The following is a 17170-nucleotide window of genomic DNA, read 5'->3' on the forward strand; positions in this document are numbered from 1 at the left end:
ATGTGTGTGTATATGTGTAAATAAATGAACACTGAAATGCAAGTATTTCTTTTATTTATATATATATATATATATATATATATATATATATATATATATATATATATATATATATATATATATATATATATATATCCATCCATTCATTTACTACCGCTTATTCCCTTCGGGGTCGCGGGGATATATATATATATATCTATATATATATATGAAATACTTGACTTGGTGAATTCTAGCTGTAAATATACTCCTCCCCTCTTAACCACGCCCCCGCCCCAACCACGCCCCCCGCACCCACCCCCCACCTCCCGAAATTGGAGGTCTCAAGGTTGGCAAGTATGGTTTAAGCTGTCGTCTGCATATTGTGATCACGACAAACCATGTTCCCAACATCCACATCTACGACATTAGCTACTTGCTGCCACCTACTGATATGGAAGAGTATAACATGCTGACTCTGCCGAGCTCCAGACAACACCGACACTCAACAACGGTACATTATTTGCGGATTATAACTACTGGTTTGCAAAAAATATTTTTAGCCCAAATGGGTGAAATTACATAATTTCCCACGGCACACCAGACAATATCTCGCGGCACACAGTGGTTGAAAAACAGAAGATGCAAGTACGTACCTCGTCTGACGGCAGCGCTTCCGAGATGACCTTCTCTCGCTGACCCGCGGACACGGCGGAATTGACCACATGCACGGTGGCCGCAGGTTTGGATGAGGACAGGGTGGAGTTCACCGTGACGGGGACGATGACGGACAGCAAGTCCTTCTTCTGAAAAGAGGCGGGGAGTATTTTTATCTTAAGCGGAGGTGGCTGGGCCACTGTGATGAACACGGGGGTGCTTCCTCCCTCGCGGGGCTTGGCCTGCAAGCGCGGCGGCGCCGGCGCCATCTGTTGGAGCGGCGGAGGCGGCGGGGCGTTCTGCATCTGCTGCAGAGGCGGCGGCAAGCGGGGGCCGCCGGCTAACAGGAGAGTGGGCTGCAGGCCGTGGACGCCACCGGGCAGCAGCGTGACGAGCCGCGCCCCCGCCTGGAGCATGTGCTTGGGGATTATGATCTTGGTGATGGCCTGGGTCGTCGGCATGGGTTTATTCGCCCCCGTGCGGGACCGCGTCGCCATCTCCGGGACGTCCAGGATAATGTTCGAGGCGCAGATGTTGGTGATGGTGTTCTGCTCGGCGTCGTTTGGAAGCCGGACCACCTGCTGACCTACGGAGGGGACGACCGCGGGATTTTGGGTGACCTCAGGCGGAGGTGGTGAAGGCGACGTCTCCACTTCGTCGGCGGGAGGCTGGTGGGAGAGGAGATGTCACGTTAACTAGAAGAGGCAAATTCCTGAAGGAATTGCGTGTGAATGCCCCGATGCTGACGTTGAAGTGAAATGCTGACAGAATGTAGTATGAATGTAAGAATAGTTTGAATGTCGAAGAGTTTGAATTTCCAGGAAAACTGGAATTTGGTTCGGAACTTGGGAAAGTGTTAGTTTGAATGTCCACCGGACGGTGGAACGGTTGAAATGGGTTGAAAAATGTGAAAGGAGTAGTCGAACTTAATGGTGGAAATAGGTTCCCAAAAAAAACGGGAATTCCTGGAAATGGTTTGAATGTTGAAGAGTTTGAATTTCCAGGGAAACCGGAATTTGGTTTGAAACTTGGGAAAGTGTTAGTTTCAAAGCCCAGGAATGTGTTGATGTTGGAACAGTTTGAATAGGTTTAACAAAGTGGGGATTATGCAACTTGGAAAAATGTCGCATTCATTTCAATGGGAACTTTCTGGAAATTTGAGGAAAAGCAGGATTTTTTGGAAAATGATTGGGAGCATGAATGTCCTGAATGAACTGAATTGGTTGGTGTTGGAATTGTTTAAATTGGTCAAGAAATGTTGAATTAGTAACAGTTTTTAATTGAGAAATCCTGGAATTTCGGGAAAACCGGGAATTTTTCTAGTTTGGTTTTTGTTCTGAATGTGAGGAGTGTTTTGACGGTGCAACGGTTGAAATGGGTTGAAAAATGTGAAAGGAGTAGTCGAACTTAAGGGTGGAAATAGGTTACCAAAAAACGTGAATTCCTGGAAATGGTTTGAATGTTGAAGAGTTTGAATTTCCAGGGAAACCGGAATTTGGTTTGAAACTTGGGAAAGTGTTAGTTTCAAAGCCCAGGATGAGTGGAATGTGTTGATGTTGGAATGGTTTGAATAGGTTTAACAAAGTGGGAATTATGCAACTTGAAAAAATGTCGCATTCATTTCAATGGGAACTTCCTGGAAATTTGAGGAAAAGCAAGATTTTTGGGAAAATGATTGGGAGCATGAATGTCCTGAATGAACTGAATTGGTTGGTGTTGGAATTGTTTAAATTGGTCAAGAAATGTTGAATTAGTAACAGTTTTTAATTGAGAAATCCTGGAATTTCGGGAAAACCGGCAATTTTTCTAGTTTGGTTTTTGTCCTGAATGCGAGGAGGGTTTTGACGGTGGAACGGTTGAAATGAGTTGAAAAATGTGAAAGGAGTAGTCGAACTTAAGGGTGGAAATAGGTTACCAAAAAAACGTGAATTCCTGGAAATTTGTTGAATGTGGAAAAATAGCAGTTTGAATTTCCAGCATGAGTTGAATGTGGAATGGTTTGAATGTCGAAGAGTTTGAATTTCCAGGAAAACCGGAATTTGGTTTGGAACTTGGGAAAGTGTTAGTTTGAATGTCCAGGATGAGTGGAATGTGTTGATGTTGGAATGGTTTGAATAGGTTGAAAAAAGTGGGAATTATGCAACTTGGAAAAATGTCCCATTCGCTTTAATGGGAACTTCCTGGAAATTTGGGGAAAAGCGGGATTTTTTGGAAATTGATTGGGAGCATGAATGTCCTGAATGAGCTGAGTTGGTTGGTGTTGGAATTGTTTAAATTGGTCAAGAAATGTTGAATTAGTAACAGTTTTTAATTGAGAAATCCTGGAATTTCGGGAAAACCGGGAATTTTTCTAGTTTGGTTTTTGTCCTGAATGTGAGGAGTGTTTTGACGGTGGAATGGTTGAAATGGGTTGAAAAATGTGAAAGGAATAGTCAAACTTAAGGGTGGAAATAGGTTACCAAAAAACGTGAATTCCTGGAAATGATTTGAATGTTGAAGAGTTTGAATTTCCAGGGAAACCGGAATTTGGTTTGAAACTTGGGAAAGTGTTAGTTTGAATGTCCAGGATGAGTGGAATGTGTTGATGTTGGAATGGTTTGAATAGGTTTAAAAAAAAGTGGGAATTCTGCAACTTGGAAAAATGTCCCATTCGTTTAAATGGGAACTTCCTGGAAATTTGGGAATTTGGGGAAAAGCGGGATTTTTTGGAAATTGATTGGGAGCATAAATGTCCTGAATGAGCTGAGTTGGTTGGTGTTGGAATTGTTTAAATCGGTCAAGAAATGTTGAATTAGTAACAGTTCTTAATTGAGAAATTCCTGGAATTTCTGGAAAACCGGGAATTTTTCTAGTTTGGTTTTTGTCCTGAATGTGAGGAGGGTTTTGACGGTGGAACGGTTGAAATGAGTTGAAAAATGTGAAAGGAGTAGTCGAACTTAAGGGTGGAAATAGGTTACCAAAAAACGTGAATTCCTGGAAATGGTTTGAATGTTGAAGAGTTTGAATTTCCAGGGAAACCGGAATTTGGTTTGAAACTTGGGAAAGTGTTAGTTTGAATGTCCAGGATGAGTGCAATGTTTGATGTTGGAATGGTTTGAATAGGTTGAAAAAAGTGGGAATTGTGCAACTTGGAAAAAGGTCCCATTCATTTCAATGGGAACTTCCTGGAAATTTGAGGAAAAGCAGGATTTTTTGGAAAATGATTGGGAGCATGAATGTCCTGAATTAACTGAGTTGGTTGGTGTTGGAATTGTTTAAATCGGTCAAGAAATGTTGAATTAGTAACAGTTTTTAATTGAGAAATTCCTGGAATTTCGGGAAAACCGGGAATTTTTCTAGTTTGTTTTTTTTCCTGAATGTGAGGAGTGTTTTGACGGTGGAACGGTTGAAATGGGTTGAAAAATGTGAAAGGAGTAGTCGAACTTAATGGTGGAAATAGGTTACCAAAAAACGGGAATTCCTTGAAATGGTTTGAATGTTGAAGAGTTTGAATTTCCAGGGAAACCGGAATTTGGTTTGAAACTTGGGAAAGTGTTAGTTTCAAAGTCCAGGATGAGTGGAATGTGTTGATGTTGGAATGGTTTGAATAGGTTGAAAAAAGTGGGAATTGTGCAACTTGGAAAAAGGTCCCATTCATTTCAATGGGAACTTCCTGGAAATTTGAGGAAAAGCAGGATTTTTTTGGAAAATGATTGGGAGCATGAATGTCCTGAATGAACTGAGTTGGTTGGTGTTGGAATTGTTTAAATCGGTCAAGAAATGTTGAATTAGTAACAGTTTTTAATTGAGAAATTCCTGGAATTTCGGGAAAACCGGGAATTTTTCTAGTTTGGTTTTTGTCCTGAATGCGAGGAGGGTTTTGACGGTGGAACGGTTGAAATGAGTTGAAAAATGTGAAAGGAGTAGTCGAACTTAAGGGTGGAAATAGGTTACCAAAAAAACGTGAATTCCTGGAAATTTGTTGAATGTGGAAAAATAGCAGTTTGAATTTCCAGCATGAGTTGAATGTGGAATGGTTTGAATGTCGAAGAGTTTGAATTTCCAGGAAAACCGGAATTTGGTTTGGAACTTGGGAAAGTGTTAGTTTGAATGTCCAGGATGAGTGGAATGTGTTGATGTTGGAATGGTTTGAATAGGTTGAAAAAAGTGGGAATTATGCAACTTGGAAAAATGTCCCATTCGCTTTAATGGGAACTTCCTGGAAATTTGGGGAAAAGCGGGATTTTTTGGAAATTGATTGGGAGCATTAATGTCCTGAATGAGCTGAGTTGGTTGGTGTTGGAATTGTTTAAATTGGTCAAGAAATGTTGAATTAGTAACAGTTTTTAATTGAGAAATCCTGGAATTTCGGGAAAACCGGGAATTTTTCTAGTTTGGTTTTTGTCCTGAATGTGAGGAGTGTTTTGACGGTGGAATGGTTGAAATGGGTTGAAAAATGTGAAAGGAATAGTCAAACTTAAGGGTGGAAATAGGTTACCAAAAAACGTGAATTCCTGGAAATGATTTGAATGTTGAAGAGTTTGAATTTCCAGGGAAACCGGAATTTGGTTTGAAACTTGGGAAAGTGTTAGTTTGAATGTCCAGGATGAGTGGAATGTGTTGATGTTGGAATGGTTTGAATAGGTTTTAAAAAAAGTGGGAATTATGCAACTTGGAAAAATGTCCCATTCGTTTAAATGGGAACTTCCTGGAAATTTGGGAATTTGGGGAAAAGCGGGATTTTTTGGAAATTGATTGGGAGCATAAATGTCCTGAATGAGCTGAGTTGGTTGGTGTTGGAATTGTTTAAATCGGTCAAGAAATGTTGAATTAGTAACAGTTCTTAATTGAGAAATTCCTGGAATTTCTGGAAAACCGGGAATTTTTCTAGTTTGGTTTTTGTCCTGAATGTGAGGAGGGTTTTGACGGTGGAACGGTTGAAATGAGTTGAAAAATGTGAAAGGAGTAGTCGAACTTAAGGGTGGAAATAGGTTACCAAAAAAACGTGAATTCCTGGAAATGGTTTGAATGTTGAAGAGTTTGAATTTCCAGGGAAACCGGAATTTGGTTTGAAACTTGGGAAAGTGTTAGTTTCAAAGTCCAGGATGAGTGGAATGTGTTGATGTTGGAATGGTTTGAATAGGTTGAAAAAAGTGGGAATTGTGCAACTTGGAAAAAGGTCCCATTCATTTCAATGGGAACTTCCTGGAAATTTGAGGAAAAGCAGGATTTTTTTGGAAAATGATTGGGAGCATGAATGTCCTGAATGAACTGAGTTGGTTGGTGTTGGAATTGTTTAAATCGGTCAAGAAATGTTGAATTAGTAACAGTTTTTAATTGAGAAATTCCTGGAATTTCGGGAAAACCGGGAATTTTTCTAGTTTGGTTTTTGTCCTGAATGTGAGGAGTGTTTTGACGGTGGAACGGTTGAAATGGATTGAAAAATGTGAAAGGAGTAGTCGAACTTAAGGGTGGAAATAAGTTACCAAGAAACGGGAATTCCTGGAAATGTGTTGAATGTGGGAAAATGGTAGTTTGAATGTCCAGGATGAGTTGAATGTGTTGAATGTGGAATGGTTTGAATGTTGAAGAGTTTGAATTTCCAGGAAAACCGGAATTTGGTTTGGAGCTTGGGAAAGTGTTAGTTTGAATGTCCAGAATGAGTGGAATGTGTTGATGTTGGAATGGTTTGAATAGGTTTAAAAAAGTGGGAATTGTGCAACTTGGAAAAATGTCCCATTCATTTCAGTGGAAATTCTTAGAAATTTGGGAATTTGGGGAAAAGCGGGATTTTTTTGGAAAATGATTGGGAGGTTGGTTGGTGTTGGAATTGTTTAAATCGGTCAAGAAATGTTGAATTAGTAACAGTTTTTAATTGAGAAATTCCTGGAATTTCGGGAAAACTGGGAATTTTTCTAGTTTGGTTTTTGTCCTGAATGTGAGGAATGTTTTGACGATGGAACGCTTGAAATGGGTTGAAAAATGTGAAAGGAGTAGTCGAACTTAAGGGTGGAAATAGTTTACCAAAAAACAGGAATTCCTGGAAATTTGTTGAATGTGGAAAAATAGTAGTTTGAATGTCCAGGATTAGTTAAATGTGGAATGGTTTGAATGTTGAAGAGTTTGAATTTCCAGGAAAACTGGAATTTGGTTTGGAACTTTGGGAAAGTGTTAGTTTGAATGTCCAGGATGAGTGGAATATGTTGATGTTGGAATGGTTTGAATAGGTTGAAAAATGTGACAATTTTTAATGGGAACTTCCTGGAATTTTGGGAAAAGCGTGATTTTTTTTTAATGATTAGGAACATGAATGTCTTGAATGAGCTGATTTAGTTGGTGTTGGAATTGTTTAAATCGGTCAAGAAATGTTGAATTAGTGACAGTTTTTGATTGAGAAATTCCTGGAATTTCAGGAAAACCGGGAATTTTGGTAGTTCCTTAACCAACTTGGTTTTTGTCCTGAATGTGAGGAGTGTTTTGACAGTGGAACGGTTGAAATGGGTTGAAAAATGTGAAAGGAGTAGTCGAACTTAAGGGTGGAAATAGGTTACCAAAAAACGGGAATTCCTGGAAATGTTTTAAATGTGGGAAAATGGTAGTTTGGATGTCCAGGATGAGTGGAATGTGTTGAAGGTGGAATGGTTTGAATGGGTTGAAGAATGTGGGAGTTGTGGAAGTTTGAAAAATGGCCAATTCATTTTGAATGGGGAAAATGCAAAAAAAAAAAAAAAAAAAAAAAAAAGGAATTATGGGAAATCCGGGAATTTTTTGTAGAATTGTTGAAGGTGAGCACACAATTCCTAAACAGGCTGAATATTTTGAAGTTTGAACAGTTTGAATCAGATGAAAAATGTGGGAATTGTGGAACTTTGAAAAATGTCCCATTGATTTTAATGGGAATTTCAGAAAAAATTGGGAATTTCGGGAAAAGCAGGAATTTGTTTTGAAAATGGTAAAAAAAAAAAAAAAAAAAAAAAAAAAAACCAGAACGGTCTGAATCAGTTGAAATGGTTGGTGTTTAAATGTTTCAAATCGGTCGAGAAATGTTGAAGTAGTAACATGTTGATTTGAGAAGTGGTATTACAGAATTCCTGGAATTTCGGGAAAACCGGGAATTTTTCCAGTTCAAAAAACAACTCCGTTTTTTGTCCTGATTAAGAGGAATGTTTTGACGGTGAACGTTTGATATGCGTTGAAAAATGTGGAAGGAGTAGTCGCCAGAAAAAAGGGTGGAATTAGGGCTTTGGAAAAGAAGGAGTTCTGGAAAATCCTGGAATTTTTTGCAACTTGGAAAAACGATAGTTTGAATGTCCAGAATGGTGGAATGTGTTGAAGGTAGAATGGTTTGGATAGGTTGAAAAATGTGGAAATGGTGAAAGTTTGAAAAATGGCCAATTCATTTTGAATGGGAAAAATGTCCCGGAAAACCTGGAATCCTGGGAAATCTGGGAATTTGTCAAGGGAAAGCCCGCGAATCCCGAATAGGCTGAACAGTTTGAAGTTGGAACAGTTTGAATTGGGTGAAAAATGTGGAAGATCGAGCGCGCCAAAATCTGGAGAAAAATAATAATAAGTTGCAGCTTATTAGTTCAATAGATGAATTTTGATGTAGAAAAGCATTTGTGAATGTTTTGGAGCTTTCACCCAATAAATAAAACTTGTTAAGAGATAAAACAATCTTACCTGTGACAGCTGATTGGCTCGATAAACTGCGAGCGCTTTTAAGTACTCCTTCTTTGCAGTGTCCGTCTTTCTTTTATACACCTGCAACGACACAGCCAGTAGATTTACTACAACTTCAACAACTACTTTTAGTAGTACAGTATTTCTTCTTTCAGCTTTTAATTGTCTATATTTTGGAAGGTACGGTCGTGGTCAAAAGTTTACATACACTTGTAAAGAACATAATGTCATGGCTGTCTTGAGTTTCCAATCATTTCTGCAACTCTTGATAGAGTGATTGGAGCACATACTTGTTGGTCACAAAAAACATTCATGAAGTTTGCTTCTTTTATGAATTTATTATGGGTCTACTGAAAATGTGCTGGGTCAAAAGTATACATACAGCAATGTTAATATTTGCTTACATGTCCCTTGGCAAGTTTCACTGCAATAAGGCGCTTTTGGTAGCCATCCACAAGCTTCTGCTTTAATTTTTGACCACTCCTCTTGACAAAATTGGTGCAGTTCAGCTAAATGTGTTGCTTTTCTGACATGGACTTGTTCTCGAACCTGAGTTTCTTAACATGGAGATATTCTCACTACTTTTCTTTTGTCGAGCACAAAGAAAAGAACATTTTTGTTAAATGTAAGTTGTTTCTTGGATCAAAGATCCTATCTACTGCCCAAAACAGCAATTCAAATCTGCTGAAACAGCTACAAAAGCAACATGCTTGGACAAAACTAGTAAAGAGAGAAACACTTCACCTAAGGATTTTAAAGGGGAACATTATCACCAGACCTATGTAAGCGTCAATATATACGTTGATGTTGCAGAAAAAAGACCATATATTTTTTTAACCGATTTCCGAACTCTAAATGGGTGAATTTTGGCGAATTAAACGCCTTTCTAATATTCGCTCTCGGAGCGATGACGTCACAACGTGATGTCACATCGGGAAGCAATCCGCCATTTTCTCAAACACCGAGTAAAATCAGCTCTGCTTTTTTACGTTTTTTCGACTGTTTTCCGTACCTTGGAGACATCATGCCTCGTCGGTGTGTTGTCGGACGGTGTAACAACACGAACAGGGACGGATTCAAGTTGCACCAGTGGCCCAAAGATGCGAAAGTGGCAAGAAATTGGACGTTTGTTCCGCACACTTTACCGACGAAAGCTACGCTACGACAGAGATGGCAAGAATGTGTGGATATCCTGCGACACTCAAAGCAGATGCATTTCCAACGATAAAGTCAAAGAAATCTGCTGCCAGACCCCCATTGAATCTGCTGGAGTGTGTGAGCAATTCAGGGACAAAGGACCTCGGTAGCACGGCAAGCAATGGCGGCAGTTTGTTCCCGCAGACGAGCGAGCTAAACCCCCTGGATGTCTTGGCTCACACCGTCCCTTATGCCACCGAAGATGATCAAGAGAAGAATATCTACCCTAGCTTCCCTGGCCTGCTGATGAGCGGATGAGGGTATGTCTACAGAATATATTAATTAATGAAAATTGGGCTGTCTGCACTCTGAAAGTGCATGTTGTTGCCAAATGTATTTCATATGCTGTAAACCTAGTTCATAGTTGTTAGTTTCCTTTAATGCCAAACAAACACATACCAATCGTTGGTTAGAAGGCGATCGCCGAATTCGTCCTCGCTTTCTCCCGTGTCGCTGGCTGTCGTGTCGTTTTCGTCGGTTTCGCTTGCATACGGTTCAAACCGATATGGCTCAATAGCTTCAGTTTCTTCTTCAATTTCGTTTTCGCTACCTGCCTCCACACTACAACCATCCGTTTCAATACATTCGTAATCTGTTGAATCGCTTAAGCCGCTGAAATCCGAGTCTGAATCCGAGCTAATGTCGCTATAGCTTGCTGTTCTATGGGCCATGTTTGTTTGAGTTGGCATCACTATGTGACGTCACAGGAAAATGGACGGGTGTATTTAACGATGGTTAAAATCAGACACTTTGAAGCTTTTTTTTAGGGATATTGCGTGATGGGTAAAATTTTGAAAAAAACTTCGAAAAATAAAATAAGCCACTGGGAACTGATTTTTAATGGTTTTAACCCTTCTGAAATTGTGATAATGTTCCCCTTTAACGGAGGGACTGCTAGCCAGGACAACATTGATAGAGCCATTGCAGTGTATGTGCGAGAAGATATGCAGGCTAGTTCTACAGTGGAGTCACCCGCTTTCAGGCAGCTAATTAGCATGATAGCGGGCGTCAAACGGCAAGAAAACATTTTCCAAGTTCCTGGACACAGTGGACAGTGAGCACATAAACATGGAAAGCGAGCTAAAGAAGACTATCCAAACTCTGCCTCTGCTCATCATTCAGCACTGAAGGTACACACACACTCTGTCAATTCTCTTATATACTATTTCATTCTAGACTTCTAGAGTGTTTGATTATCACATCACTCTAAATGTATGGACTATAAAGTTCACAAACAAAAGGAGGGATCCTAGTGGGCCAGGCCAATCTTTCCTTTTCTCTAAACTAAAACTGGGGAAATGCTTCAGTACAGTGTTGATCTTCTGAAGACATGATTTTATTTCACAATTCCTTGAGAGAAAAAAAGGCCTGGTTAGGCGTGTGTACAGCAGTATGCGTGCTGTATATAGTGACATGACATATAATCATGTCATGTGTGCCTTCCTTGGGTGAAGCCAGGTTTACAGCTATGTTGTGACATGTTATTGTGTGGTTTTTTACTTATGTATGTTATGTTGCAGCTATTTAAAATAGTTTTGTCAATTTGTTCCGGCCCAAAATAAATTGGCCCTTTGAAACATATCATTTTTGTCTTTGTGTGTTGTATTAGCAACCATGCTCAGCATGGTTTTAGAAATCTGTATTTTTTGGTGCGTAAGAACAATCTGAGGTTTGGGTTCACGCAACGTTGGAATCTATGCCCACTTAAATGAGGCCCGTGGTCAATCAACTTCTCCGTGGATTAGTGCCAGACAGACAAGATACAAATGCTGCATATGCAAGAAAGCGTGCACACCTGTTTCTGCTCCTCAGCCAGACTGTCCCACATGGACGCCACGATCTTCGACACCTCTCCAAAAGAGGCGTTCGGATTCTGGCCCTTGATGGCGGCCTGGGTGTCTCTGAAGAACAGGGCGTACGCAGAAACGGGCTTTTGGGGCTCGTTGGGGTCTTTCTTCTTCCTCCCTTTTTTCGCCGCCACTGCGAGCTGTTGTGCCGCGCCAGGGCTCCCTAGGGCCCTTTTGGCTGAGACGGAGGACTGCAGAGCTGGTTGGGATGAGGACTGGGACATGGGGGAGTCTACCAGCACACTCCTCTGTGGGAGAAGAACACATCAGCTTGAGTTGCGAGACTACATAGATGGGATCTTGAGGAGCCATTATTGTTGTTAGTTTTTTTAACAAGGAAACAATCAATTAGTTATACGATAAAATGTACATCAGAATGATGTCAATTCCGGACTATAAGATGCTCGTTTTTTCCTACGCTTTGAATCCTGCGGCTTACAAAATGGTGTAGCTAATTTATGGATTTTTCCAAATATTTTGTATTCAACACAAGCAGAGACATTGAAAAGGTGTGTTATTGTTTGTGGTATGGCGCCATCTTTTGGACGTGTTCGCTCACTGCGGGTTGAACAACGACAGTATTTCCTTCAGTTTAGTGCTTTCAACAGCAAGTACACGTGCTGTTCGGTCTTCCGGTCATCCATAGCGTTTCTACTCGGATGGATTCTTCAATCATCACATCAAGCAAGATTTGTAAGTTTTACAATATAACTAAAACTATTTTTACATACTAAACTGTTCCATGTGTGATGTCTGTAGGAGTGGTTTCATGCATATTTGTACATGCTATCGTAATGTAACAAAGTCAGCCTTGTTGGCATTAGCCAATATGCTCACACATTTAATATAATTAACTTACAATGGCATTCTTTTTGTATTGTTTCAATTTCACAAATTCCTCAGTAAATTCACCAAAACATCACCATGGAGTTATTGAGTCCGTTTAGCTGATTGAAGAGCTAACTTCCCCCGCTCGTGGGTCCATGATAATGACTTCTGTTTTGTTTGATCAGCCGTTTTACTGCGGTATTACAGTCACTTTTTGGAAACAATTAGGGTATGTATATAAACATTTACACATTGTTTCTGTGTAAATGACTCATTTTACAACAAATATACTTGTGGCTAATACATGGGGGAAAAAAAAGTATTTTAACATTTAGCGGGTGTGGCTTATATACAGGTGCGCGTTATAGTCCGGAAAATACGCTAATTTAATTTACACAAATATTACTCTATTGGTGAGAATTATTGTATAGAAAAACCCCCCCACAAATAACTATGAACAGAATGCGTTAATGAACATAAAAAGCATAAATAAAACTACAATAAAAATTAGGACATAATAAATATGTGAGTACAGAATGTAGTACCATTCCTGGTGTGTGGAAGCTTGATCTAATACCCTTTAAAATAATTAATCCGCAAAGTGAAATTAAATACAAATAAATAAAATAATAAATACTATTAAAAATAAAAAATAATTTCCAAAAAATATATAGTCAAGGTTTCTGTGGTTTATCCGTTATACAGTGCTCAATACCGGGGTAGAGCGGAATATACATTTGGTCAGGAAAAAACACAGAGGCTATATCATCCCTACAAGCCTGCGAAACAGGCTTGTAGAGATGATATAGCCTCTGTGTTTTTTGATTTAACTTCTGTTAAATTAAAAAAATACATATACAATTTTGTACGTTAAGTCAGTAAAAAACACAGAGGCTATATCATCCCTACATGCCTGTTTCGCAGGCTTGTAGGGATTATATAGCCTCTGTGTTTTTTCCTGACCTAACGTACAAAATGTTATATGTATTTTTTTAATTAAAAAAAAGTAAAATCAAATGCCAAGTTTCCTTTAAGTCTGACTCAGCTTGAACTAATACCCTTTAGAATAATTAATCTGCAAAGTTAATTTAAATACAAATAAATAAAATAATAAATATAATTAAAAATACAAATAATTTCCAAAAAATATATGCAAAATTTTATATAGTCAAGGTTTCTGTGGTTTCTCCGTTATACAGTGCTCAATACCGGGGTAGAGCGGAATATACGTTAAGTCAGGAAAAAACACAGAGGCTACATCATCCCTACAAGCCTGCGAAACAGGCTTGTAGGTATGATATAGCCTCTGTGTTTTTTGATTTAACTTTTGTTAAATTAAAAGAATACATATACAATGTTGTATGTTAGGTCAGGAAAAAACACAGAGGCTATATCATCCCTACAAGCCTGCGAAACAGGCATGTAGGGATAATATAGCCTCTGTGTTTTTTTATTTAACTTTTGTTAAATTAAAAAAATACATGTGCTCAATACCGGGGTAGAGCGGAATATACGTTAAGTCAGGAAAAAACACAGAGGCTATATCATCCCTACAAGCCTGCAAAACAGGCTTGTAGGGATGATATAGCCTCTGTGTTTTTTCCTGACCTAACGTACAAAATGTTATATGTATTTTTTTAATCAAAAAAAAGTTAAATCCAATGCCAAGTTTCCTTTAAGTCTGACTCAGCTTGAACTAATACCCTTTAGAATAATGAATCCGCAAAATGTATTTAAATACAAATAAATAAAATAATAAATATAATTAAAAATACAAATAATTTCCAAAAAATATATGCAAAATTTTATATAGTCAAGGTTTCTGTGGTTTCTCCGTTATACAGTGCTCAATACCGGGGTAGAGCGGAATATACGTTAAGTCAGGAAAAAACACAGAGGCTATATCATCCCTACAAGCCTGCGAAACAGGCTTGTAGGTATGATATAGCCTCTGTGTTTTTTGATTTAACTTTTGTTAAATTAAAAGAATACATATACAATGTTGTATGTTAGGTCAGGAAAAAACACAGAGGCTATATCATCCCTACAAGCCTGCGAAACAGGCATGTAGGGATAATATAGCCTCTGTGTTTTTTTATTTAACTTTTGTTAAATTAAAAAAATACATGTGCTCAATACCGGGGTAGAGCGGAATATACGTTAAGTCAGGAAAAAACACAGAGGCTATATCATCCCTACAAGCCTGCAAAACAGGCTTGTAGGGATGATATAGCCTCTGTGTTTTTTCCTGACCTAACGTACAAAATGTTATATGTATTTTTTTAATCAAAAAAAAGTTAAATCCAATGCCAAGTTTCCTTTAAGTCTGACTCAGCTTGAACTAATACCCTTTAGAATAATGAATCCGCAAAATGTATTTAAATACAAATAAATAAAATAATACATATAATTAAAAATACAAATAATTTCCCAAAAATATATGCAAAATTTTATATAGTCAAGGTTTCTGTGGTTTCTCCGTTATACAGTGCTCAATACCGGGGTAGAGCGGAATATACGTTAAGTCAGGAAAAAACACAGAGGCTATATCATCCCTACAAGCCTGCAAAACAGGCTTGTAGGGATGATATAGCCTCTGTGTTTTTTCCTGACCTAACGTACAAAATGTTATATGTATTTTTTTAATTAAAAAAAAGTTAAATCAAATGCCAAGTTTCTTTTAAGTCTGACTCGTTTTGTAGTCCAGTTGACAGTCAAGTGGCACATTCAGAGTAGGCTATTGTCGACGCTAAATGTGCATAGAAACAGCTCCCAACTGAACGGCTCACAACTGGGAATCGGTTCTAATGGTTCACTTAAAAGAGCCGTTCAAAAGCCTCAAATCAGTCACAACGCTACAGGACTAAGATAGGGGTTGTGAAAGGCCTCTCACCTTGAAGTCATCCATGTCCTCGTCTTGTAAGGAGCCACCTGGAGAAGAAGTGGGCGACAGCAGCTTCTGTTCTGAGATCTCTGCGGAATGTCCGCCTTCTTCCAGGCCCAGCACCAGCTCCGTCTGGTTGATTGTAGTCAGCTGACTGCTTCCCATAAGGCCGTGAGCCATGTCGCCGAGTTGAACGTCGATGGTCATCGGGGACGAACTGCTAAAATGGGAGCCGCTGCTTTCCCCCAGCTCCTGAGCACAGATTCAAAGTACAAAAGGAGCAGAATATGAATATCACCTCCAAATTCTTCAGGACAAGCTAAAATCATCAGCACGGAGGTTGGGTCTTGGGCGCAACAGGACAATGACCCCAAACACACGTCAAAAGTGGTAAAGGAATGGCTAAATCAGGCTAGAATGAAGGTTTTAGAATGGCCTTCCCAAAGTCCTGGACAATACTGAAGAAACAAGTCCATGTCAGAAAAGCAACACATTTAGCTGAACTGCACCAATTTTGTGGTCAAAAATTCAAGCAGAAGCTTGTGGATGGCTACCAAAAGCGCCTTATTGCAGTGAAACTTGCCAAGGAACATGTAAGCAAATATTAACATTGCTGTATGTATACTTTTGACCAAGTCACATTTTCAGTAGAGCCATAATAAATTCATAAAAGAAGCAAACTTCATGAATGTTTTTTTGTGAACAAGTATGTGCTCCAATCACTCTATCACAAAAAAATAAGAGTTGTAGAAATGATTGGAAAGTCAAGACAGCCATGACATTATGTTCTTTACAAGTGTATGTAAACTTTTGACCACGACTGTATATTGGTCAGATCTAGTCTTAGACTTAGATTGGTCAGATGTAGTCTCTATTAGGGTTGTCCCGGTACCAAAATGTAATTAGATACTTTTCGATACTTTTCTCAATAAAGGGGACCACAAAAAATTGCATTATTCGCTTCATTTTAACAAACAATCTTAGGGTACATGAAACATATGTTTATTATTGCCATTTAGTCCTTAAATAAAATAGTGAACATAGGAGACAACTTGTCTTTTGTAGTAAGTAAACAAACAAAGACTCCTAATTAGTCTGCTGACATATGCAGTAACATATTGTGTCATTTATCATTCTATTATTTTGTCAAAATTATTAAGGACAAGTGGTAGAAAATGAATTATTAATCTACTTGTTAATTTACTGTTAATATCTGCTTATTTTCTGTATCAACATGTTCTATCTACACTTCTGTTCAAATGTAATAATCACTTATTCTTCTGTTGTTTGATACTTTACGTTAGGTTTGGATGAGACTAGAGATGTTCGATAATATCGGCCGATAAATGCTTTAAAATGTAATATCGGAAATTATCGGTTTCAAAAAGTCATAATAATGACTTTTTGAAACGCCGCTGTACGGAGGGGTATATATCCGATAAAACACGGACATAAGGCATACTTGCCTACCCTCTTGATTTTCCCGGGAGACTCCTGAATTTCGGTGCCCCTCCCGAAAATCTCACGGGGCAACCATTCTCCTGAATTTCTCCCGATTTCCACCCGGACAACAATATTGGGGGCGTGCCTTTAAGGCAAATGTGGAAGTAGTGTCAAAGCGCTTTGAGTACCTTGAAGGTAGAAAAGCGCTATACAAGTACAACCCAACCCATTTTTTTTAGCGTCCTCTCTCACCTGTCGTCACGTCCGCTTTTCATCCATACAAACAGCGTGCCGGCCCAATCACATAATATAAGCGGCTTTTACACACACAGAAGTGAATGCCAGGCATACTTGGTCAACAGTTGTACAGGTCACACTGAGGGTGGCCGTATAAACAACTTTAACACTGTTACAAATATGCGCCACACTGTGAACCCACACCAAACAAGAATGACAAACACATTTCGGGAGAACATCCGCATCGTAACACAACAGAACAAATACCCAGAACCCCTTGCAGCACTAACTCTTCCGGGACGCTACAATATACATCCCCCGCTACCACCAAACCCCGCCCCCCCCAACCTTGCCCACCTCAACCTCTCTAGTATACTCTGGGCTTAAGCTGTGTGCCTTCATTGTTTTTGTAGCTGTTGTTTTGAGGCATGTTTAA

General features: G+C 39.1%; 1 protein-coding gene across 1 annotated transcript in view; it reads right to left on the reverse strand.

Moving 5' to 3' along the window:
- Positions 1-17170, reverse strand: part of tox4a (TOX high mobility group box family member 4 a) — a 57272-nt gene that overhangs the window by 17174 nt on the left and 22928 nt on the right. The window contains exons 4-7 of the mRNA XM_061935614.2: positions 15064-15306; positions 11291-11590; positions 8299-8379; positions 636-1304 (exon numbers count right to left, since the gene is read on the reverse strand). Of these exons, the coding sequence (XP_061791598.1) occupies positions 636-1304; positions 8299-8379; positions 11291-11590; positions 15064-15306 (1293 nt within the window). The remainder of the gene's footprint in view (positions 1-635; positions 1305-8298; positions 8380-11290; positions 11591-15063; positions 15307-17170) is intronic.

The sequence above is a fragment of the Nerophis lumbriciformis genome, linkage group LG03, assembly GCF_033978685.3.
Source record: "Nerophis lumbriciformis linkage group LG03, RoL_Nlum_v2.1, whole genome shotgun sequence".
NCBI lineage: Eukaryota > Metazoa > Chordata > Actinopteri > Syngnathiformes > Syngnathidae > Nerophis > Nerophis lumbriciformis.